The sequence below is a fragment of the Ranitomeya variabilis genome, chromosome 2, assembly GCF_051348905.1.
Source record: "Ranitomeya variabilis isolate aRanVar5 chromosome 2, aRanVar5.hap1, whole genome shotgun sequence".
Lineage (NCBI taxonomy): Eukaryota > Metazoa > Chordata > Amphibia > Anura > Dendrobatidae > Ranitomeya > Ranitomeya variabilis.
Window position 1 is genome coordinate 1,021,112,770 of NC_135233.1, and position 25,047 is coordinate 1,021,137,816.

At 45.6% G+C, this 25,047-nt stretch overlaps 1 protein-coding gene across 1 annotated transcript in view; it reads right to left on the reverse strand.

Moving 5' to 3' along the window:
• HS6ST1 (heparan sulfate 6-O-sulfotransferase 1) overlaps nt 1–24,833 on the reverse strand; it is a 121,964-nt gene extending 97,131 nt beyond the window's left edge. The window contains exon 1 of the mRNA XM_077291327.1: nt 24,058–24,833. Coding sequence (XP_077147442.1) covers nt 24,058–24,548 — 491 coding nt within the window. The 5' untranslated portion in view covers nt 24,549–24,833. The remainder of the gene's footprint in view (nt 1–24,057) is intronic.
• Nucleotides 24,834–25,047: the final 214 nt, after the last annotated feature.

Genomic DNA, 25,047 nt, shown 5'->3' on the forward strand with positions numbered 1-25,047 from the left:
AGGAACAATCGTTTTGCTTATTCATTCATCAGGCGAAAAGATTGTTCAAGACGGCATTGATTTAGTTATGGTAAGCAGACGAGGAGGTGCAGCCAATAACGAGGATATTCTATTCACACAGACCAATCACATTAACGATCGTTCTGTGCACATAGAATTCTGGTCGGCCTGGCCAGTGTCATTCAACAGCAGTGGTCGGCAAAAAATAAATGTCTTAAACTGCACGATCTAGGACAGTGTGGGTGTCTGGTTATAAAGCTAGAACTGCAGTCATGAACCCATAAGAGGTGTAGACTTACTAGGTATTACAGCGTGAAGATCTGGCACTGACAAAAAGAAGGTAGGTGGATCAAACACCTGGAAAAAAGGAACTATGGAACATTGCTACATTACAGAATGCTTCTCCATATCCTGTTAAGGAAGATACCAGAGACATAGAAGTATCCAGACACCTAGGTGACACAATTCTTCCATTACTGAATAAGAGACCCAGAGGTCCTATTGAAGCCAGAACTAATATTTAATATCTGGAACCTGAGCAGCGCACAGAACAATAAACCGTGCAGGCTGGCTCCCGCACCCCGGTGGATGAAATCTGAACAGGTTCCTTTGTTGTGACTACATCTCTCTATTTCCTGGAAAGCTATCATACATGAGCTCAGAGCTCAATGAGAAATGGGTTAGATGGCATTGTCTCCGGACATGTTCGGTCCTGTGCATTAAATTCCCCTTAAGGAAGGCGAAATGTAATGCTAAGGGAGTTGAAATCTTAGCAGCTCTTCCTGAGCCGTCCCTGCAGACCGGGAGCCATCTGGTAAGCACTGTGATAAACCAGTTTCCATGGCATAGGGATCCAGAAACACCCCGTAACAAGATGATACTAATTGACGTTTTCTTGCACAGCTGGCAACGCTGCATCTGTCCAACCTCAAGAGCCTTGACGGAGCGAAGGAAATTGTATTGCAAAAATGGAATTAACCATGCTGCTGGTTACATGCTGCAAATTATTAAATCAAACAATGGGATGTTACAGGAACCCCCCGATCTCCGAAACAAAAGACAAGAACTGGTGAGTGGAGATAGCATGGGCCGGACTGCTTCATCTCTAGATAAAAGACAGAGCCAATTAACACAAAACTCAATCAGGACAATTATCGTAAAAGAGCGATGATCTGACGGGAATGAAAACTCACTGTGTTATAAAGGGGGAACAACTAGTAATAGTAAAAAAAAAAAATTAAAAAAAAATAGACAACGAGGGCTAAGAATGTTTCCACCCATCTTTATGACTTGAGCTCGAAACACAAGATACCAACAGACCAAGAGTCAGAAGGTGAGGTCTTAGACCTTCTCATGACTGTTTGAAGAACTGCAGATGACAAGATGACAATCTCCTGCAATGAACGTTGACAGGAACACTGTGAATAATTCATAGGCAATTATATGAAGATACGACAACGATAAACCATATGTCTTATACAAAGGGATCATAGAGCAGAACGGTACAAGATGAATTATTTAAAGACCTAGATGTACACAATTGGCCTCACATCTTAGACAAGGTTAATTCTCTAAAATAGGAAAAAAAAATGCTACCTGTTACGGGAGACCTGATGGGAGAGCAAATGCAGCCTTCGAGATATTATTCTAAGGGTCTGTGCACATGTTGCAGTTTTGTCACAAAACAAAGGCTTTCCTGATGCAATCAAAGTGAATGAGAATCCTAAAGGCTTCGCTAAGGATTTGCTATAAATTTTAAACATAAATTGGAGAAGTAGATTATAGTGGAAAGCTGTCCTTGGCGCATGGACAGTAGCGATGAGCGAACATGCTGGGATAAGGTGTCATCTGAGCATGCTCGGGTGCTAACCGAGTGACTTTGGCATGCTCAAAAAATATGAAAGTTGAAGGAGAAATTATATCCCGCTGGAGGCTTCCAAGTTGTTAGAGACGGGATTTCTAACCTACTCAGGTGTTCTGTCTTATAGGTACCTAAGCGATGAAGCAATAATCAGTCACACACTCGTTGTCTGTCCAAATAGTCTCCAGTCTTTATTTTCAGGGCTGGGCTTTTAAAGCCCCAAGATCAAAAGGAAATACAGAGTTACATAATAAATTGGCAAGTATATATATTATACAATGGGTTGTCAGACACATCCTGGTATACAAGATAGATCACATGAGAAGAATGTGGGGGGTGCTTTGCAAATGTCTGCGTTTTATGAGATTTTGGCTGAATATTCAGGATTTTTGGGTGGATAGAGACAAAAACAGACATATCGTTAGTCTACAAATAAACTACATGTTCTTGACCAATTCTGAGAAATTCTGACCACTACTATGTGGAATGTCCGGGAAATTGTCCACAAGGAGACCCAGATGATAACATCTTGCACAATACTTGTTTTTCTGTAATTCTGTTATTTTTCTGTTATTTAAAAGTGAACACCACGGCTGCATGTTTCACGCCCGTTAACACATACGGGGACTTGAACATATTTTTTGAGTACGCCGAAGTCATTCTGTTAGCTCCCGAGCATGCTCAGATAACTCCTTATCCCTGCATGTTCGCGCATCACTAATGGACAGCTCAAGATGTGACTAATGTATTAAAATGCAGCTGGCTGGAAGTTTTAACCACTGAACCTACTGGCACGACTGTATTACATCAAAAAATGAAACCAGTCTTGTAATAATCTGCCGTACCAGTGCTGAGAAATTAAGCTTTGCAGCCACATGCAAATTAGTCTGAAGTGCACTGGGACGGATAAATGCACTTCCTGGAAAGTCTGGAAAGCTTCTTGTGTGAACACTTCCCAATGCACTTGCACTATTGAAGCACCAGTAATTTTCCTCCTGTTTTTTGCTGTATGCGCACATCTAGTTAAGGATCATTTAAACCTACTATAAAAACATGAAATTAAGCAATCAAGGGGCCATAAATCCCCATAGGTTGGAAGTGACAGCAATATGTTAGAGCACAGTAATCTTATCCAGCAAATTCCACGTCGGCTTCATATTAACTAATCTGATGTCCTTGATGGAATTAACAAGGACAAGTTACTGTTTAGGAAATACACACGCTATCGAGGAGCTGAAATACGCCAAGGAAAGACGCCATTCCGGAATAGGATAATCCAGCCCGGCTCGTAACAGATTAATACAGCCACTGATAATCTTTCACATGTCAAACAATACATGGTAATAGCCTGCATGAAATTAAATCAGATATCCTTGAAAAATGGCGTGACGAGCTGGGGTTAAATAAACTGGTATAGCGCCAGAGATTGGAGTCCTGACCATGGAGATGATTAATAGAAACATCATTAACGATAAAGCACCGTATAGTCCATACTTTCCTAAGCACTACAAGGATACAGGGCCAGCGGCAGGTTACGTGAGCCATTGAATGACACATTCCCAGTAGGCCCCACTTCACTTTTGATTTTCTCCTCAAGAACTAAAAAGTTGTTTTTTTTTATCTTTTTGGTCAACAAAACCTCAAATTTCTCTTCTCGTTGTGGCGCAAGCTATAGTTTCAGGTCAATGCAACAATAAAAATAAAGTTGATTTTTTTTCAGTTTGTTATTCTCCACATTCGGATTAAATATTCTATTAGATTGGATAATTACAACAATGGAGAGACCAGATGTGATTTTTTTTTTATTTTATTCACATTCCAGTAAATGGTGGTGATAAGAACCTTTATATATTTTTTTCAAAAATATTTTATTTTTAAAAGATCCTCAAATGGGAACTTGAACCTTTGTTTACTATGTTAGTTTTGAAATACACTGCAATTTTACAGTATACTGTACAAGCAATCTCCTATAAAGCCCACCCATAGGCTGTGATTGATAGATGTACTAAGTAGTAAAAGTGTACCAATTAGAAGTGAAGCAGTCACCATATCATGGAAAATTCTTCTTTATAATTGCAATAAAACACACCTGATGGGAGAGTACAGAAACAACAGCAGGCTACAGTATTTCAGTTTCTTTTGACACTTTTACAGGCCTGCAGACGTGTCAGAAGACACAAACGGCCATAGCCTGTAGACGCATCAGGAGACACAAACGGCCATAGCCTGTAGACGCGTCAGGAGACACAAACGGCCATAGCCTGTAGACGCGTCAGGAGACACAAACGGCCATAGCCTGTAGACGCGTCAGGAGACACAAACGGCCATAGCCTGTAGACGCGTCAGGAGACACAAACGGCCATAGCCTGTAGACGCGTCAGGAGACACAAACGGCAATAGCCTGTAGAAGTGTCAGGAGACAAGAACAGCCTTAGCCATCTATTTTTAATGCTTGCTATGAGAAAATAGATTTTTCTATGATGTAGTGAGTGCATCATCTTTACTTCTACTACTTGGGACTTTGGAACTTTTTGTATAATGACTGAGCACCACTAATTATTACGGCAGCTATTTATGTGCAAGGACTACATCTGTGTACATCAGCGTGAATCTATGGGAGGTTTCCTTTTAATCTGTTCATAGATGTACTAACATGGCAGGCAGGGACATCCAGGAGAACCCGGATGTCAGTACAAATGCCACTGACGCAGATAGGTATTGGAAGGAACACGTTCCCCCATTTCCAAGCTCTTAAATGCCATAGTCAATAACAGAGGCATTAAAGAGGTTAAACTGCTCAGAGCCAACTTCGATCACGAGTTACTCTCAGGTTCCTGCTCTACCACACAGCCTGCACCCGCTCTGTATGGAGCAGGCTCAGCTCCTGAGCCTGCTCCATACATGCACTATTTATGTATGATGGATGTCACCGAGACCTGGCGAAGTGCGCCCCCAGGTGCCATGTGCCCCGGCGCCAGTGCAGATGGCTGATATATTCTTTGAATGGTGCAATAAAGAACTGATCCTCAGAACAAGGCTCTGAAGCGCGCGAGCAGAGACAATCTGTACATATTCTGCACTACAATAAGTGCTGAGCAGACACTCCATCTTCTCACGTGTGAAATGACGAACCTTCACGTCACGCCGACATATATATGAGCAGGGATCACGGTCAAGACCGGCAATAAACATCCCACAATGCACCTGGGAATCCAGAGATTACTCATTGACGAGCACAGCGGAGCTTTCATACAGGCTACAAGAGGCAGCTCCACTGGTGTGTGTGGGAGTGGGTCACATTCACAGAGGTACCTAAGATTATGTGTGAGGTCATTAAGGCCGATTCCACCCAAACCCCCCTGAAAAAGCACCTATTAATACTAACAATAATGAACAGATGCACTGCAACATCAAAACAACTTTTTGTGGATACCGTCAGTCTTCTGAGCTACTTTTGGCGATGTTCACACGTTGCGCTTTTGCTGCTTTTTCTTCTGCAGGTAAAACCTGCTCTCTTGGCAGTAAAGACGCGGCTTACAATAAGCAGGTTTCTCGGAGTTTTTGCTCCGTTTTTTATTGTCTCTTGTGGAGGTTAGTGCCCCCCAAAAAACATGATGCAACTTCTTTAGGTTTTTCTACCAAAACCACAGCAAAACCAAATACCTGCATATTTGCACTTACTCATTGCTTTCTATGGGTGAAATAAAATGCTACAAAAATGCTGAAAGGTGACATGCTGCAGTTTTCAAAAACGCAGCCATTTTCCAATTCAGTCAAGAAAAAAAAAAAAAAAACTGAGGAGATTTTGGAAATCTCAGATTTTACTCACTGTAAAACGCAACTTAACCCCTTCACGACATGCGCCGTACATGTACAGCGCATGTCGGGTCTCCCCCTTTGATGTGGGCTCTGGCGCGGAGCTCTCATCTTTTCCAGTACATTTCATCAGCTGACATGTGTCCCTGAGGGTAGGACACACACATAGTAAACGCTGCGGGTTGGACGCTGGGTATTTGCGCAGCGTCCAAAAGTTACAGCATAGTGGATGGGATTTCAAGAAATCCCATGCACACTATGCGTGCACAGATGCCCGCGGCTTACCTGCGGAGACGGACATGCGGCGCATCTCTCCAGACTGCAGCAGGTCTATTTATATAGCGTCTCCGCAAGACAAAATATAACCCATATAATGTATCGGATGCGGTAAATCTGCACGGTTCAAGGAACACATGCAGATTCACCTCCATTGAATAGTCGGCAGCGCTTTGGACACAGCGGACATGTGCTCCGTCAAAGCGCTGCCAATTACTGAACGTGTGCACCTACCCTAACAGCCGCAGGTGGAATTGCGATCCACCTGCAGCTGTTAACATGTTAAATAAAGCTGTCAATCTGACAGCAGCATTTAACATGATCGAGCTGGAAGCCCGTCACAAACCTCGAATACTGGCGCCTGTGTCGCATGACCGTGGGTCGCCGATGGGTTGGCATGACAACCCGGGGTATGCAGGAGACCTCTGTGGTTGTCATCGCAAGTGAGAATTTCTGCTACACAAAGCAGGGCTAAAGCGAAATGAAGATGGGCTGTGGCGTGAAGGGGTTAAAATTTGCAGCAAAAATACAGCGTGTGAACATAGCCTTTAACTGCAAAGCTTCGAAAGCCGTAAAGTGGCTAAAGGAAGTGACCAGATCTTCCACTAGGCAAAGTCACCTTAGACATCAGTGTAAACGAAGCCGCAAGAATCAACATTATAGATGATCATTTTGAAGGTAATAATAATAATAATCTTTATTTTTATATAGCGCTAACATATTCTGCAGCGCTTTACAGTTTGCACACATTATCGTTAATGCCAAGAATGGTGTAAACGTTAGCGTTAAATGTGTTTTTACAGATATTAAAAATAAAATTTTGATTTTACTGAATACAATGTCGAAAAGCAACAGCTGAAGGCCAAATTGACCACAAATTGAGGCCACGGGTCGCTCTGTTCACGTTGTGCTCTCCACGTGGCACAATAGGTCATTACGTGATTAGGCATCCTCGGATGGAGAGTCATTATGAAGCGCAATCATCTATTATTTGCTGTACTCAGGTGCTTCCGTCTGAGGAAAAAGACATTGGATTTTGGAGCATTTCACACGCAAAAGGGATACCCAGAGAAGCAGCCCCCCAGAAAAGAGCAGCCCCCCAGAAAAGAGCAGCCCCCCGCTGCTGTGGGCAGCAAATTATACACAACCGACGTCTCGCAGGAACACACACACACACACACACACACACAACCCGGCTGGGGGTGCGAAGTCCGAAAACCAAATCATTAAAACAGAATATGGAGGTTTCATGGAAATGGGAACAATTTTGTGGTCAAAGCAATCAAACAAAGAAGAACTGCTTACATTTTTGCGCCAGAAGCAGTGTGAAAGACTGGTGGAAAGCATGCCAAGATCCATGAAAGCTGTGATTACAAATCATGGTTATTCCACAAAATATTGATTTCTGAACTCTTCCTGAGTTAAAACATTAGTAATGTTGTTTCTAAATGATTATGAACTTTTTTTTTTTTTTGCATTATTTGAGGTCTGCAAGCACTGTTTTTTTTGTTTTTTGTTTTTTTTCTTAACCATTTCTCATTCTCTGAAAAAAAAAATACAAAATTTATTGCTTGGAACTTCGGAGACATGTTGTCAGTAGTTCATAGAATAAAAGAACAATTTACATTTTACTCAAAAATATATCTATAAAGAGAAAAATCAAACAATGAACATTTTGCAGTGGTCTGTTAAATTTTTGCCAGAGCGATGGAGCCAAAACTTTTAAAATCTGACTAATGTCCCTTTATGTGATAACTCTGGAACACTTTAATACAGAGCAGTGATTTTGAGACTGTTTTTTCGTGACACGTTATACTTTATGATAATGGTAAATTTAGGCCAATAGGTTTTGCGTTTATTTAAAAAAAAAACAAAAAAAAAAACAGAAATTTGACAAAACTAAAAAAAAAAAAGGTAGCAATTTTCAAACTTTGAATGATTATCCCTTTAATCTAGAATCATACCCTAGCAAAAGATTAACAAATAACATTTCCCTCATATCTGCATTACATCAGAACCATTTGTAAAATGTTATTTTATTTCGTTAGCATTTTAGGAGGTTTAAAAATGTAGCTGCATTTTTTCCTTTTTCCAAGGAAATTTGAAAAATAATTTTTTTTAGGGACCTGAAAGTGACTTTGGGGGTCCTATATATTGAAAAAAACCAAAAAACAAATGTGATACCATTTTAATAACAGAACCCCTTGACATATTGATAACTGCTGTTGGGTAGTTTATTAATCCTTCAGGTGCTTTTCAGGAATTAATGCAAAGTGACATGACTGTATTGAAAAAGTGTATTTTTACCACCTAAATGTCGCTAACGTCTTAACAGGTCACTGCAGCCGGGAGACTAAGGCCGCTATTTGGTCATGAAACACCAGGACCACACAACCATGATCTCAGGGTCATTAAGGGTTAACATTCTTGAAATGTATGCATATGAAACAAGGTTTTTTGGGGTTTTTTTTTTTTGTTTTTTTTGAGGAAGATTGGAAAAAAAACCCTGTCTGCCAAAGGAAGCTTAAAAGGGTTGTCTGGCTTACAAGACGCATTTTCCAATAGCCCACATGGGAAGTATGGAGCCACTTCTTCAGGATCTCCATCATGGAGAAGAGAATGTGAAACGATTTATGTACAAAGTTTTGATCGACTGTTCTAAAAATATATGCAGAACCCACTTAAATGTAAATCATATGCGGATTTATTTTTTCTTCTTAAAACAGGTAAAAAAAAAAAAAAAATCGTAATATGCGTTATACAGTCAGGTGAAAAGAAAGGAGGAAAAAAAAAAACAAAAACCCACACACGCTATGGGTACCATGACATTGACGTGCCAAATACTAAACGCAGATTGAACAATCCCTACATTTACATGACACGTATATATGCAGGCGAGTCGACAGGCAGAATAGAGGGCACTGTACTGTGGAGGAGCAGCCGACGCGCGTCCGCTCACAGGCGCACAAAGCGAGCAGGCTCCTGTATGTACGTGTATACAAGCCACTAGGAAGGTACAATAGACGGGCTGTGAACGGCTCGCACACTGTGAGGTGCTATTACGGGAATCACAGACAAAGAACGGCCCTCCACATAATGAAGGCGGCACCATAGGGAGGCCGAATCAACAGACCGGTGATCAAGCGGAAAATCCCAAAACACGACTGTAAATTACTACATCTCGTTAATGGGACGTAAATCCGGAGTAACGTAAATCAATGGTAATATCTAGTCATAAACCTCCAAGTATGCCGTCAGCCGGCTTCACCGGACCTGAATAAATCAGCAGACTTTCCTTTGAAAGTTTTGCAATTTGGGATTTTCTCTTTGAAATGCTAATTTTGTAGACAGCGCACAATGTCGGTTTATTAACAGGATTGTAACGCGTGTGCTGCAGCTGTCAACGGGCGTCATTACACATGCAGATAGGAGTTTCATCTGAAATGTGCATTTTGTGTTATAAGGACAGCAGGGGGGGGGGGGGGGATTTATTATTACAGGCTGGAACCTAGACAGGAGAAAAACTAGGCCAGGCAGGCAGAAGATGCGCAGAATATATCGGAATGGCGCATGCTGTAATATGAATCTGGTGCATCTAGCTGGACATGTGTCACACTTCCCTCCGGGGTAAAGTTACTCCTTGTGAAGAGTGTGATGCCGGTATGAGAAGATTCGCCTCTTCCACCCCATGAGAAGTCTCTCATTCAGCCAAATAAGACCGCTTGATTTGTACCGATGAGGGGCAAACACCCCGAAACCTGTGTCATCTGGAAATATAGATTCTGGTTTGTCTTGTTATCTCAAGTTATGTTGCATGGCCCGTTAAAGGGTCGATAAAGAATTTGAGGTTACGTTCCCACAATGAGCTTTTGATGTTGCAGATTTTCTGCATTAAAAATGCATCGTTGACATGTAGCCTTAGAATTTCAACTACTACTAGGTGGCCCTAAAGTTGAAGTCCTCTTCCTCAAGGATATTTGCACACTTCCCCACTTCTTGGTTGGTTTACTTTGCTTTTTTTTGCAATACAAATTAGGAATAAAAAGTATCTGAAATGCATAAATGTGGAGCAAAGCATTTTTTTTTTTGTCGAGAATGGTGAAAGAACAACACAGATTGTCCATTCACTTCAAACTCACCCATTAGATTTCAGCATAAACTCAACAAGTTAAAGAGAACCAGACTCTGGTTGTGCTACTATGAAATGCGGAGGCTAAACAAAAAAAAAAAGTTAGGACCATCCTAATATGGGTACACCTTGACGCTGGTGGGATGGCCTTTACGTTTATTTTTGTTTGCTTTTTTTATAAAAACGGCATTTACTAAGTACCCTGTGTTATTTAAATGCACTATTGCTTTTACCTATTTAGAAGTGTTTATTTTCCTTAAGGAAACTTAGATGAATTTAAGAAAATATACTTTGAAAAACATTTCAGATAACTAGTACTAGGCAGGTCCCCAGCGGATTCACTCCATCTCTCTCGCTTCAAATGCATTAATGTTTGGATTCCAAGAAAAAAGGTCCCAGATTAATATTGATGAAGTTCTTCCAAACCTGACCACTATGTGATGTGTATTGAGGTCTCCTCAGATGACAGCAGAGAAAAGGATCAAGCAGTTGAAATTTACACCAGATTGTTTTCAAGAGTGATCAGCCAATGGCAGGTGTCTGGCGGGGCCTTCTCCCCTCTGCTCACTGAAACCAGAAACATTTGTACAAATTGAGCATTCACGTGTGTGGGAGGAATGAGAAGCGAGAACTGACATTGAGGAGCTCTCGCACATGTACGGCTGGTTTTACTGTTATCTGGAATATAGGATTGGTAGCAACAGTCCATTACAGCAGGCAAATGGGTCAGGGGCATAACTATAGAGGGTTAGAGTCACGCCCAAGTCCTGGAGCCGAGGGAAGCCACGTGAGAACACCAATACCGTTAAATACCAGTGATAGTTGGGGCTGTTTTGGAGATTTTGCATTGGTCCCCACATGCTTCCAGTTAAGCCACTGCAATATGTTCAAAGCCAGTGAAAGCCAAGAGCATGTCCATATTGTTAGGTGAGGGACAGAAATGACGAAATAAGTCCAAACTCATCCTGACCAAAAAAAGGTGCATAAGACTTCCTCAAGCTCCGACCTCTCATTCTGGTGGGACATTTTTGAAGAACAAAAACAGTCCCCTTCTTACAGGGAATTTGTCAAAAAGTGACTATTTATAAAAAAAGCTTTTGATACAGCTTTTGATTCCCCTATAAACGAGGACTCGGATGAGTGTTCATGCGTTATAATTGGAGAGAGGAGAAAGTTGCTGTCAGAGCTCATAGCCACCAAAAACAAGAAAATCAGGTGCTGAAATCCCACCTGCCCTAATCTCTGTCCCGAAGACATCTGTGTGGGGAAAGCACAAGAGAGTAGAAAACCCTCATATTCATCAGATAGTCGGCCGATCTCATCCGAAATCAGTGGATGTGGACTACATTTATCTGATGTGTGTGTGTGTGTGTGGAGGCTTTTAGATTGAGAAAGACTTCTGTAAGGGTATGTGCACACGTTGCGGATTTCTTGCAGAAATTTCCTGAAGAAAACCGGAAATTTTCTGCAAGAAATCCGCATTTTTTTTTTTTCGTTTTTTTTCCGTTTTTTTCGCGTTTTTTTAGCATTCTGCAAGCGTAATTAGCTTGCAGAATGCTAAAGTTTTCCAAGCGATCTGTAGCATCGCTTAGAAAACTGACTGACAAGTTGGTCACACTTGTCAAACATACTGTTTGACAAGTGTGACCAACTTTTTACTATAGATGCAGCTTATGCAGCATCTATAGTAAAAGAGAGAATGTTTAAAAATAATTAAAAAAAATAAAAAAATGCTTATACTCACCCAGACATCTCATCAGCGGCGTCCGTTCGTCTTCCTATAGCTGGTGTGTGCGCACAGGACCTTCCGTTCCGTCACGGTCACGTGAGCGGTCACATGACCGCTCACGACCAATCACAGGACAGTGACGTCATCGGCAAGGTCCTTCGCCGCACATCAGCTACAGGAACCGAAGCGACAGCATGCAGTGGAGGCGGGAAGACATCGAGGGTGAGTATATCGCTATTTTTTATTTTAATTCTTATTTTTTGACCACTTATATGGTGCCCAGTGCGTGGAGGAGAGTCTCCTCTCCTCCACCCTGGGTACCAACCGCACATAATCTGCTTACTTCCCGCATGGTGTGCACAGCCCCGTGCGGGAAGTAAGCAGATCAATGGACCCCTAGGTGTGCGGAATCCCCTGCAATTCCGCATTTTAATGAACATGTTGCTTTTTTTTCCGCGATGCGATTTTTTCGCGGAAAAAAAGGCTACATTTGCACAAAAAATGCGGAATACACTTAAAATAATGGGAGGCATATGTAAGCGTTTTTTTCGCGTTTTTATCACGTTTTTATAGCGAAAAAAACGCGAAAAATACTTAACGTGTGCACATGGCCTAAAGGTGTGAATAAAGGGAGAAGACAACGATCAGTAAGTATATGACGACATGTACCATCTGCACCATACCTACTGCAAAGGGTCTCATGAGCATTTTGGTTGGAGAGCTGATCATTCATCTTGACCCAATATCTCAAGCCCTGGATTATAATCAATAGTATTGGACATGGGAAAAATCTTTTTTTGGGTGTTGGTGGATAGAGGTCATATCTACAACCCAATGTCAATTTGTTGGAGAACCATCAATTAAAATCGAATTCTTTGAGGACGTCTAACGGTGGCCAACCATTCGTCAATGTGATGGTTGTAATCCCAATCAGGTTCAGAAAATCGGAAAGGATTACGCCACGCAGACACAATGGGCGCACTGTACGAAGAATTGGCTCTATTTTCCTAGGTGAGAAATTAAGGAAGGGCTGCATGGATGGACAAACAAGTGATTGAGGTGCCCACAGACAAACACAAGATTCCTGACTCCAGCACAGAAACGCCATACAATAACATTTCTACAGCGACTTTCTTTGGGAAGCTTCTGCTTTTATGGCGCCATTAAACTGGAAAAGTTATGTCTCTCATGTCTTTATTCCTGTCAGAGCTCGTGCTGGTATATATTGCTCAATGATGTTGGAAAGTCATGGACGTCTGTACAGAGCTGACAGTTTATGGAATCTGTAGTCGGAATTTACGTGGTACTCACATAGTAGCTGACTGGGACCGCTGCCAGCAATCTACAGAAGATGAATGAGCTGAACACAATACTGCAACCCTCCGCCGCACACATCTAAGTGTACCATCCTGTGGACACGACCAGAGCAGCGCAAGTAAGGAGACTCGCTGAAGACTGAAGTACAAGGGAAAACCAAAAAAACTTTCTAGAGGTTCTCAGGGAAATGTTTAAAAGGGGTTTTCCACCCATCTTCCACTGCCTATATCCCCCCCAATCAGTTTCTTCTCTCATCTCTTCCTGCATGCTCATCATGTGACTGCTACAGCCAATCAGGGTGTGAGGACTTGACGCACGCAGTCACAGATTGGCTGTAGCAGTCACATGCTAGAAGAGATGGAGAAGAGACCGATGGGGGACGGAGGAACATCTACTCTTCTATTTTGTTTTTGTTGGGGGCAAATAAAAATCCCATAACCAAACGAGCCAGGTCAGGGTCAGGCTTTACTCACTATTAAAGCTATTCTATTAATTTATTTCTTATAACGTCTTTACCCTGATAATTTAATGCAATATGTTACCAGACATGACTGCGCAATATGCAGGGACTACAGCGATGTACGTTTTACCAGACGAGTCTCCAGAATACAAACTACATCCTTATCTCACTTACATGGGCCGATTACCATAACCAATGCTCGTTATCGTTTGCCCTGCTCCAATAATCACTCGGGATAAATGAGCCTTTTGTCAGTAATATTAGGGGAAGGCAGTAACTTATCTGCCGCTCACAGATACCGCGCTGATCTCGGAGTAATATATTTCGCCTTCCCCGCTCTGGAGAAAGCGGCTATTTCATGCTTGCAGTTTTGTGCCGAATCCTCCTGGGAGAGGCGCTTATTCTGCCATTACAGCCCGACTAATGAATCAGCACTGGGGATGTCTCTCCGGCTCCAAAGCTCAGCCTGACCAACGGCAAAAAGCACATTTCCTCCACACCAAGGCCTGGAGACCTGCTGCGCACACCGACTGGCTGCAGATTGGTCACAACAATAAAAGGTACTGAAAAAGTATATACGGTATATTTCTAAGGCCTCATTCAGGCGTCAGCAATGGTTCTGGAACTTAAAAATAAAATCAGTTTTTACCATCATTGATTTTCACAGATGAAGAAAAAAAAAAATTAGTAAACTTCTACATATTACAAAGTTAATCATGGACAACAGTGTGTGTGTGGTCAGTGATGTGTTTTATTATTATTTATTTTCTTTTTAACAGAACCCCGATGGGTCATTTTCATCTGTGACTTTGGACGAAAAGCTTATGCCCAATCATCCGGTTTTCTGCATGTCACACATTTTACGTTACGCACAATGCCAATATTAGCGGGAATTAGTCAGCGATCAGCTGCAGCCCGGACGTCCTCTTCATGTTCAATCCGTACAAAGGCGGAGACAGTGACGCCAGCACTGATTGGGCGCCAGGTACATGTCACAACACCGCATCACACCCCCACGACCGCTGGGACGGCGCCAGTACAGGAGGAGAGTATAAGCTTTTTTATTTTATCAGGGCCGAACCTTAAGATCAAGAAGGGGTTGTCCTAGTAGTAGGAGAAGCGCCACACAAACACTGACCTATTGGATTTTATTGACATCACCTTGCCCAAGATTTACTTAAGGTTGCAAAAGAGGTCCACGCGTGGCCACCCAAACCTCCAGCATAAAGTGACCATATACTGTAACTCTTTGGCGACTGGGATGAGAATTGGGCTATGTAGCAGGACACATACATGAAGTATCCAATATAGTAGGAAGTCGGCCCACCACTGGCCAATTCTGTTTGCCCAACTGGTCTTATATAAAAATGTAAATCCTTACTTCCCTATGGAGAAGTTCGGGGGTGGAGTGGGCCTAGATTTTGCATCCAGTTCCCTTGAATGTGACCAGGAGGCCATTAGAGGTGATGCGTTTACCTTCAGAGTTTGTGTATTTTAATTAGAAGTTCCCACATAAATTAATTATCTACCATATAATTGTCTAAGGGTCACTTCCGTCTGTCTGTCCTTCTGTCTGTCTTTCTTTCTGTCACGGATATTCATTGGTCACGGCCTCTGTCTGTCATGGAAATCCAAGTCGCTGATTTGCCATGACCAAACGCCCACGACCAATCAGCGAGGCGCACAGTCCGGAAGAAAATGGCCGCTCCTTACTCCCTGCACTCAGTGCCCGGCGCCCGTATACACCCCTCCGATCAATGCTCACACAGGGTTAATGCCGGCGGTAACGGACCGCATTATGCCGCGGGTAACGCACTCCGTTACCGCCGCTATTAACCCTGTGAGACCAAGTTTTTACTATTGACGCAGCCTGTGCAGCGTCAATAGTAAAAACATCTAATGTTAAATTAAAAAAAATAAAAAATCATTAGATACTCACCTTCCGCCGCCGCCTTTCCCCGCGATGCTCCGGCCGGTCCATGCAAGCGGCACGTTCCATTGGCAAGGATGGTCTGGCAGAAGGACCTGCCATGACGTTGCGGTCATGTGACCGTGACGTCATCACAAGTCCTGCGCGAGCAGGACCTGCCGTGACATCACGGTCATGTGACCGCGACGTCATCACAGGTCCTGCGTGAAAAGGACCTGCCATGACGTCACGGTCACGTGACCGCGACGTCATCACACCCTGAGACCGGAAGCAGCCGCCTGCGCCCCACACAGGCGACAGAGCTACAACGCGCCTGCGGAAGGTGAGTATGTGTTTATTTTTTATTTTTTTAACCTGTGACATACGTGACTGCCCAATATACTACGTGGCTGCCCAATATACTACGTGGCTGGGCAATATACTACGTGGCTGGGCAATATACTACGTGGCTGGGCAATATACTACGTGGCTGCCCAATATACTACGTGGCTGCCCAATATACTACGTGGCTGCCCAATATACTACGTGGCTGCCCAATATACTACGTGGCTGGGCAATATACTACGTGGCTGGGCAATATACTACGTGGCTGGGCAATATACTACGTGGCTGGGCAATATACTACGTGGCTGGGCAATATACTACGTGGCTGGGCAATATACTACGTGGCTGGGCAATATACTACGTGGCTGGGCAATATACTACGTGGCTGGGCAATATACTACGTGGCTGGGCAATATACTACGTGGCTGGGCAATATACTACGTGGCTGGGCAATATACTACGTGGCTGGGCAATATACTACGTGGCTGGGCAATATACTACGTGGCTGGGCAATATACTACGTGGACATGCATATTCTAAAACACCCGATGCGTTAGAATCGGGCCACCATCTAGTAATTTATAAGTGACTCAGAGGCGGCCAACACCTAAACCACAAAGCTGCAGGGCGAAGAGTCACAATGGGAGCAGGACACTAATATATAGATAAGTGTCCCTTATATGCAGTGTTGTCTCATCAGCTGTGAGGGGCACTTATTCTGGGGGTTATGGCCACATGCACACTTCATGTCCAGCTAGAGGATTGTTCAGATACAGTCTTAGTTACTAGTCAATTACCCCATTAACGTGGCTGGATTTGTTACATGCCTGCATCGGGGCTGCGGAGAGGAGACGGGGCTGCGGAGAGGAGACGGGGCTGCGGAGAGGAGACGGGGCTGCGGAGAGGAGACGGGGCTGCGGAGAGGAGACGGGGCTGCGGAGAGGAGACGGGGCTGCGGAGAGGAGACGGGGCTGCGGAGAGGAGACGGGGCTGCGGAGAGGAGACGGGGCTGCGGAGAGGAGACGGGGCTGCGGAGAGGAGACGGGGCTGCGGAGAGGAGACGGGGCTGCGGAGAGGAGACGGGGCTGCGGAGAGGAGACGGGGCTGCGGAGAGGAGACGGGGCTGCGGAGAGGAGACGGGGCTGCGGAGAGGAGACGGGGCTGCGGAGAGGAGACGGGGCTGCGGAGAGGAGACGGGGCTGCGGAGAGGAGACGGGGCTGCGGAGAGGAGACGGGGCTGCGGAGAGGAGACGGGGCTGCGGATCCCTGGTTTCTTTTATTTATGAAATACAATAAAGAATGGAAAAGGGAAAAAAAAAAACCACAACAAATCATGAACCATAACCTCATCCCAGAAGCAAATACGGCAGCAACTCCACCACAGACACAAGATAAGGAATATGCAGATCTCGGATTGTCCATATAATAAAAGGCGAGTCCATATATCCTGAGACTTTCCAATAAAATCAGCAGCAGGAGCCGCTCCGTACAGGAACCAATGGTGATCGCAGCTCCTGCAGCCAATTACCGAGACTCCGTGGTCACACTGACATAGGAGTAATCAGAATATGCCTTTCTGGCAGAATTATGCAGTCTGTTAGGGGTACAAAGTCCTCCCACCCATCCATAATTACAGAGGTTAGGAAATGCAGGACGCTGGGTCTTCACCCGATGACACAGGTAAGGTTGTGTTCACACCACATCTACCCCTCCCATATGGAAAGTGGATCATTAAAAAATATATATGGTACCTACCATTTTATCCTGTAATATAGCCATAGCCTATTATGAGAAATCTGTAATAAGGCTCGTGTGTGTACACTGCTTTAGCTTTTCATGCTGTGAAGAATAGCATAGCCTTCAGCAGGCTATCCCGGTCAGAAAAGTTTGGGATATTTCTCTCCTGCATTGACAATCAGTATGGGAATGCATGCCCCTGACCCCATCAATGTATGAAAAAAGAGCCTTAAAAGGGATGGTGTGATCTAAAAAGTGATCACATGTCATAGGGCATATTCTCACTATATGATCAGTGGGGGCACAAACCCTGGAACCCACCGGACCCTGATCCGGATGAAGGCGACGCAGAGCTGTAACGGCGAGCTATCCTAGTAAGGGTAGGTTCACACATTGCTTGTTGAACTGGGGCTATTCTCACAGCAGATCTGCAGGTAAAGGCTTATTCTGCAGCTGTGTGATGTCTGCTTTATTCACGGATTGAACACAGACAATAAAAAGAACCTCTTACCAGGTCAAAAGAGGACAATGTTTGCTCTTTATTTATTCTCACTGTTACAACTTGTTTCCCCTTTTTTAAATCCAAGTGGTTTCAAGGTTATGGGCCTAGTCCATGCCAATTTTTATGGTCTATACCAAGAAACTGTGGTCCATAGGATCCTCTGGGGAGTGTCTTTAAACTGCTCTTATAATGACGCTGTGACGATGGCCAAAAAGATGGCACTGAATAAGAAGTGTCCATATCTCTGGAACCATATTGTGGAATATAAAAAAGAAAACCCTGGTCACTTCGTCAGGTGCAGGTTTTCTTTTACAATTTACAGGTAGAGTCATGGCCAAAAGTGTTGGCACTCTTGAAATTGCTCCAGAAAATGATTGCAATTACACCTGTTTATATTCTGTGTGTATAGGAACAACACAAAAAGTGAGGAAAATAAAAAAGGGGCAAGTTAGCCAACTCCAAATATGGGCCGGACAAACCCTCAACTTAATATGTGGTTGCACACCCTTTGGAATAAATGACTGCAATCAATCACTTCCTACAGCCATCAACAAGCTTCATACAAACCCTAAGGGTATGTGCACACGTCAGGATTTTGTCAGGATTTTCTCAGGCTTTTTCATCAGGTTTTGGAGCCAAAACCAGGAGTGGAACAATTAGAGGAAAAGTATAATAGAAACATATGCACCACTTCTGCATTTATCACCCACTCCTGGTTTTGGCTACAAAACCTGAGGAAAAAGCCTGACAAAATCCTGATGTGTGCACATACCCTTAAGGTACCGTCACATTAAGCGACGCTGCAGCGATATAGACAACGATGCCGACCGCTGCAGCGTCGCTGTTTCGTCGTTGTGTGGTCGCTGGAGAGCTGTCACACAGACAGCTCTCCAGCGACCAACGATGCCGAAGTCCCCCGGGTAACCAGGGTAAACATCGGGTTACTAAGCGCAGGGCCGCTCTTAGTAACCCGATGTTTACCCTGGTTACCAGTGTAAATGTAAAAAAAAAAAAAAAAAACACTTACTTACTTACATTCCGGTGTGTGTCGCGTCCCCCGGCGTCCGCTTCCCTGCACTGTGTAAGCGCCGGCCCTAAAGCAGAGCGGTGACGTCACCGCTGTGCTCTGCTTTACGGTCGGCACTGACACATTCAGTGAAGGAAGCTCTGAGCAGCAGCGCGGACGCCGGGGGACGTGACAGACATCAGAGGGTGAGTATGTAGTGTTTTTTTTTTTACTTTTACAATGGTAACCAGGGTAAATATCGGGTTATTAGGCGCGGCCCTGCGCTTAGTAACCTGATATTTACCCTGGTTACCATTGTAAAACATCGCTGGCATCGTTGCTTTTGCTGTCAAACACAACGATACACACCGATCTGACGACCAAATAAAGTTCTGGACTTCTAGCTCCGACCAACGATATCACAGCAGGGTCCAGATCGCTGCTGCGTGTCAAACACAACGATATCGCTATCCAGGACGCTGCAACATCACGGATCGCTATCGTTATCGTTGGAAAGTTGTTCAGTGTGAAGGTACCTGAACTGGAATTTCGGACCACTCTTCTTTTGTACGCGGCTTTTAAAGTATGTTTTTCTAAAGTACCAGGCTGTATTAATAGAAGTAATAGCTGCTGCTGTAAAAAACGGATTGTACACGGATGACAAGTGAGGGGGAAAAAAATATATACACGAGTAAAACAAATACTGGGCGAAACGGACCTACTCTGCAGAGGAACTTGCTTATGGATTTCACCATTTCCATTGCAAACGTTATTACCGTATCTGTGCCAATTCAGCAGAAAGGGTTTACACCCACACGTGAAGGGGTTGCCCACTACCTGAACAACCCCTTCTCAGACCCCACGCTTGGCCCCGATAAAATAAGAAAGCCTATACTCACCTTTTGTGCCGGCGCCGTTCCCGCAGTGTCGACACTCGCTCTCCCGGGGGGCTCTCATGCGGCGTTGTGACACCGGCCCCCTATCAGAGCCAGCGTCACTCATTTGTCACCACGGACAAATTGAATATGAAGGGGTGGTAATCATGAAGAAAAGACTCGCTAATCGTTGGGACATAATGCCCTAGTGATATCCCAGACAGTAAACGAGTGGCAATGCTATACACCTACAGTACAAGCCCGTTTCGCACACCGTTGTGTTGAGAAAAAAAAAAAAAAGTCTTGTTACTACAATAAGAGATGGATTTAAAGGGAATCTGTCAGTAGCATCAACCCTCCTAAGACGTCTATAAGGGCATGTAGGTCATAGGGAGCTGAATAAAAGGACACCTTGATATCTGCGATCTGATGTCTTAATCCAGAAAAATCAAAATTTTTCTTAATATGTAAATGAGCTGTTAAGATCTATGGGCTGGACACAAATCTCCAACAGCTCATTTACATATAAGAAAAATGTGGATTTCTCTGGATTAAGACATCGGATCGCAGATATCAAGGTGTCATTTTATTCAGCTTCCTATAACCTACTGACAGGTTACCTTTACAGCAAAGAGTATACCAGCATATTCCAGACAAACATGCCTAAATTACACATGCCCGAATACTGCAAGTACAAAGATCAATTGGGGGCATTTCATAGCGCTTAATGCAGTACAGTTTAAGCCTAAAGGTGCCTTGAATTTTAATTTAACATTTTACTAACTTTGCCAAATTTCTCTCCAAGGACTATAGATACGAGACCACCCCTCCCCCACCCATTCTGCCCAGCTCTCATTAGAACACTACTATTATTTATGAGCTCTTACTTTGAAAGCTTTTGCTTTAATAAGTTTTTTTTTTACCTTTCATCAGCAAAGAACATTCTATGGAAATCAATGAAGGTTCCATATCTGGAAGCCACTTTGTCCTAGATACGCCTGAATAACCTCTGTTAGGTACACTTATCCAATTATGTATCGCTGCATTACAAACGTGCTGGGTGGCTTAACACTATGAAGAAGCAGGAACTGCAGAGCACTGGGGGGCAGTAATTTACGGTTCACCATAGTGGAAGGGAAAAGGGGAGTTCATCGCTCCTATAGATCAGGCACATTGGGTCGGTCCAGCATACTTGCTTAGAAAATTCAAAGCCAGAAGCAGGCAAGGAAGGAAGGGGTCATTCTCTGGTGACCTCCAAGGGGTCGGGGAATACCTCAGCATAGGAGCGGAGCTGAAGAGGAACAGAACAGAAATATTTCAAAAAGGTAAAGAATGTGCACATTGCTGAGAAGGTGGAAAACATCAACCCAGATCTCCGGGGTCAGGAGCAGAGTCACAGCCAAACCATGGTCAACACTGTAATAATCAGTCACTACAAAGGGACATCAACCAATGCAGCAGCTCATAGGGAGAAAGTCCTACAGGTCACCAGAACTGTACCTGATGGCTATCTTATGGACCAAAACAAATATAGAAGGGAGAGAGAAGGGAGGGAGAGAGAGAGAGACACAAGAGACGAAGGAGAGAGACACAAGAGACGAAGGAGAGAAACACAAGAGACGAAGGAGAGAGACACAAGAGACGAAGGAGAGAGACACAAGAGAAGGAGAGAGACACAAGAGAAGGAGAGAGACACAAGAGAAGAAGGAGAGAGACACAAGAGAAGAAGGAGAGAGACACAAGAGAAGAAGGAGAGAGACACAAGAGAAGAAGGAGAGAGACACAAGAGAAGAAGGAGAGAGACACAAGAGAAGGAGAGAGACACAAGAGAAGGAGAGAGACACAAGAGAAGGAGAGAGACACAAGAGAAGGAGAGAGACACAAGAGAAGGAGAGAGACACAAGAGAAGGAGAGAGACACAAGAGAAGGAGAGAGACACAAGAGAAGGAGAGAGACACAAGAGAAGGAGAGAGACACAAGAGAAGGAGAGAGACACAAGAGAAGGAGAGAGACACAAGAGAAGGAGAGAGACACAAGAGAAGGAGAGAGACACAAGAGAAGGAGAGAGACACAAGAGAAGGAGAGAGAAAAGAGAAGGAGAGAGAAAAGAGAAGGAGAGAGAACAGAGAAGGAGAGAGAAAAGAGAAGGAGAGAGAAAAGAGAAGGAGAGAGAAAAGAGAAGGAGAGAGAAGAGAAGGAGAGAGAAGAGAAGGAGAGAGAAGAGAAGGAGAGAGAAAAGAGAAGGAGAGAGAAAAGAGAAGGAGAGAGAAAAGAGAAGGAGAGAGAAAAGAGAAGGAGAGAGAAAAGAGAAGGAGAGAGAAAAGAGAAGGAGAGAGAAAAGAGAAGGAGAGAGAAAAGAGAAGGAGAGAGAAAAGAGAAGGAGAGAGAAAAGAGAAGGAGAGAGAAAAGAGAAGGAAAGAAGTTTAGAGAAAGGAGAAGGGAAAGGAGAGAAAGTAGATTTAAAAGCAATAAAATGCCTATAAGTAAGCAATGTCATAATTTATTATCAATACTATGCAGACCTAGACCCGGGTCCCTGTGTACATCTTCCCAGATGCCTCTTTGCCCATGTGTAGAATTGGTTGAAGAACGGCCCGTGTATGGGCAGCACGGTGGTTCAGTGGTTAGCACTGCAGCCTTGCAGCGCTGGAGTCCTGGGTTCAAATCTCACCGAGAACAACATCTGCAAGGAGTTTGTATGTTCTCCCCGTGTTTGCGTGGGTTTCCACCGGGTTCTCCGGTTTCCTCCCACATTCCAAAGACATACTGATAGGGAATATAGATTGTGAGTCCCTGTAAAGCGCTACGTAATATGTTAACGCAATATAAAAAGATTATTATTATTTATGGCCACCGCATGTCATTATAGGGAATGGCCCGTGTATGGCCGCCGCGCGTCATTATAGGGAATGGCCCGTGTATGGCCGCCGCGCGTCATTATAGGGAATGGCCCGTGTATGGCCGCCGCGCGTCATTATAGGGAATGGCCCGGGTATGGCCGCCGCGCGTCATTATAGGGAATGGCCCGGGTATGGCCGCCGCGCGTCATTATAGGGAATGGCCCGGGTATGGCCGCCGCGCGTCATTATAGGGAATGGCCCGGGTATGGCCGCCGCGCGTCATTATAGGGAATGGCCCGGGTATGGCCGCCGCGTGTCATTATAGGGAATGGCCCGGGTATGGCCGCCGCGCGTCATTATAGGGAATGGCCCGGGTATGGCCGCCGCGTGTCATTATTGGGAGTCACTCTGGTGTGGATCTCTGGGACGGCACCGGAGGCCCCTCCAGATATATCTATCCAACACTATTAAGGGGGATACCTGGCCCTGTTGGACTTCTGCACTGGGGTCCACCACCCCCTATATGGCAGGTATACAGATCCTGCTCCTCCATTCTCTATCTTACATTATCCCCCACACTGACATTTGCGGTGGGTGCAGCGTCCGCCATCACTACTGCTCTGACAGGAAAGAACCTTTTCTCATTTACCTGCCAGAATCTCCTTTCTCCTCACATGTAATGACTGCCCCCCTGGAGATAAGAATAAATCATGTCATTTGTAGAACTACAAATGTCAGCGTGTCCTATAATCATCATGTCAGGCGTCACTGAGACCACAAGGTGAGGTGTGTGGGACTGGGGGCCATACTGGGCTCTGACTGAAGCCCCTCTGAGTAGTAACTTTAGAGACAGCCGGGTTCTGTGGCACCACAAGCCCCAGCACCCCCGCCGGATGGGGCCGCCACAAGCCCCAGCACCCCCGCCGGATGGGGGCGCCACAAGCCCCAGCACCCCCGCCGGATGGGGGCGCCACAAGCCCCAGCACCCCCGCCGGATGGGGGAGCCTCAAGCCCCAGCACCCCCGCCGGATGGGGGCGCCACAAGCCCCAGCACCCCCGCCGGATGGGGGCGCCACAAGCCCCAGCACCCCCGCCGGATGGGGGCGCCACAAGCCCCAGCACCCCCGCCGGATGGGGGCACCACAAGCCCCAGCACCCCCGCCGGATGGGGGCACCACAAGCCCCAGCACCCCCGCCGGAGGGAGCACCATAAGCCCCAGCACCCCCCGCCGGATGGGCCACCACCAGCACCCACCTCCTGTTCTTCATGGACGTCTCCTTCTTGTCCAGCACCCCGGGCACACAGCTGGTGAGCTCCGTCCAGTCGGCATGCAGCCCGCAGCTCCAGCCCGTGGAGAAGCGGGAGAAGAGCCAGGTCTCCCGGCGGTTGGGCCGGTAGCAGGTACACTTCTTCTGGCCGGGTCTGCAGTCACACGGCACCTCCAGCCGCACGTTCTGCACCAGGTGCCGCCCGAAGGTGGTGCCGCCGGTCTTCTGGATGTGCAGGAACACGATCACGTCGTCCCCCTTCATGTCGAAGGTGAGCGAGCGCTCCAGGTCCCGCACCGGGAAGAAGAACTTCTTGACGTAGTGCGGGTCCGGGGTGGGGAACAGGTCCGGGTCCTCCGGGGAGTATCTGCTCGGGGGTCCCAGGCTGATCCCCGGCCCCACGTACTGGTACAGGATCAGCATGAAGAACACGGAGCCGGCCACGATCAGCAGGAACTTGCTGCTCCGCTCAACCATGGTCCTGCTGCCAGCGCGGCTCACAGGTCACCATCTCCCGGGACGGGCGGCGGGCGGCAGTGCGGTGCCCTCCAGGTGGCAGCGGGGACCGAGCGGGCAGCACAGCCGGCTCCTCACCGCCGCCGAGCAGCCATCCCCGGGGCTGTCCTCCAACGCAGCTACGGAGATCTGAGGCTCCCGGCTGCTCTCCAGCCTCCTTCCTGTCCGTGCGCCACCATGATCCCAGCCCAGCATGCACCGCGCCTGCTCCTACTACTGCCTCATTTGCATACACTCTCGGCACTCGCTCACTTCTGTGGTTGTCGTCAGCCGCCCGCGGACTTTCTGTCTGCTGATTCAGATTAACCCTATGAGGGTCCCCTGCTCTGCCCGACTGCACCGGAGACCTCCGGGAGCCCCTCTACCGTCCTGAGTGAGCCCCTCTACCGTCCTGAGTGAGCCCGACCGCGGCTGCCAGTGCTGGGGAGCCTCACTCTCTAGTCCTAGAGTCCGCCGCTGC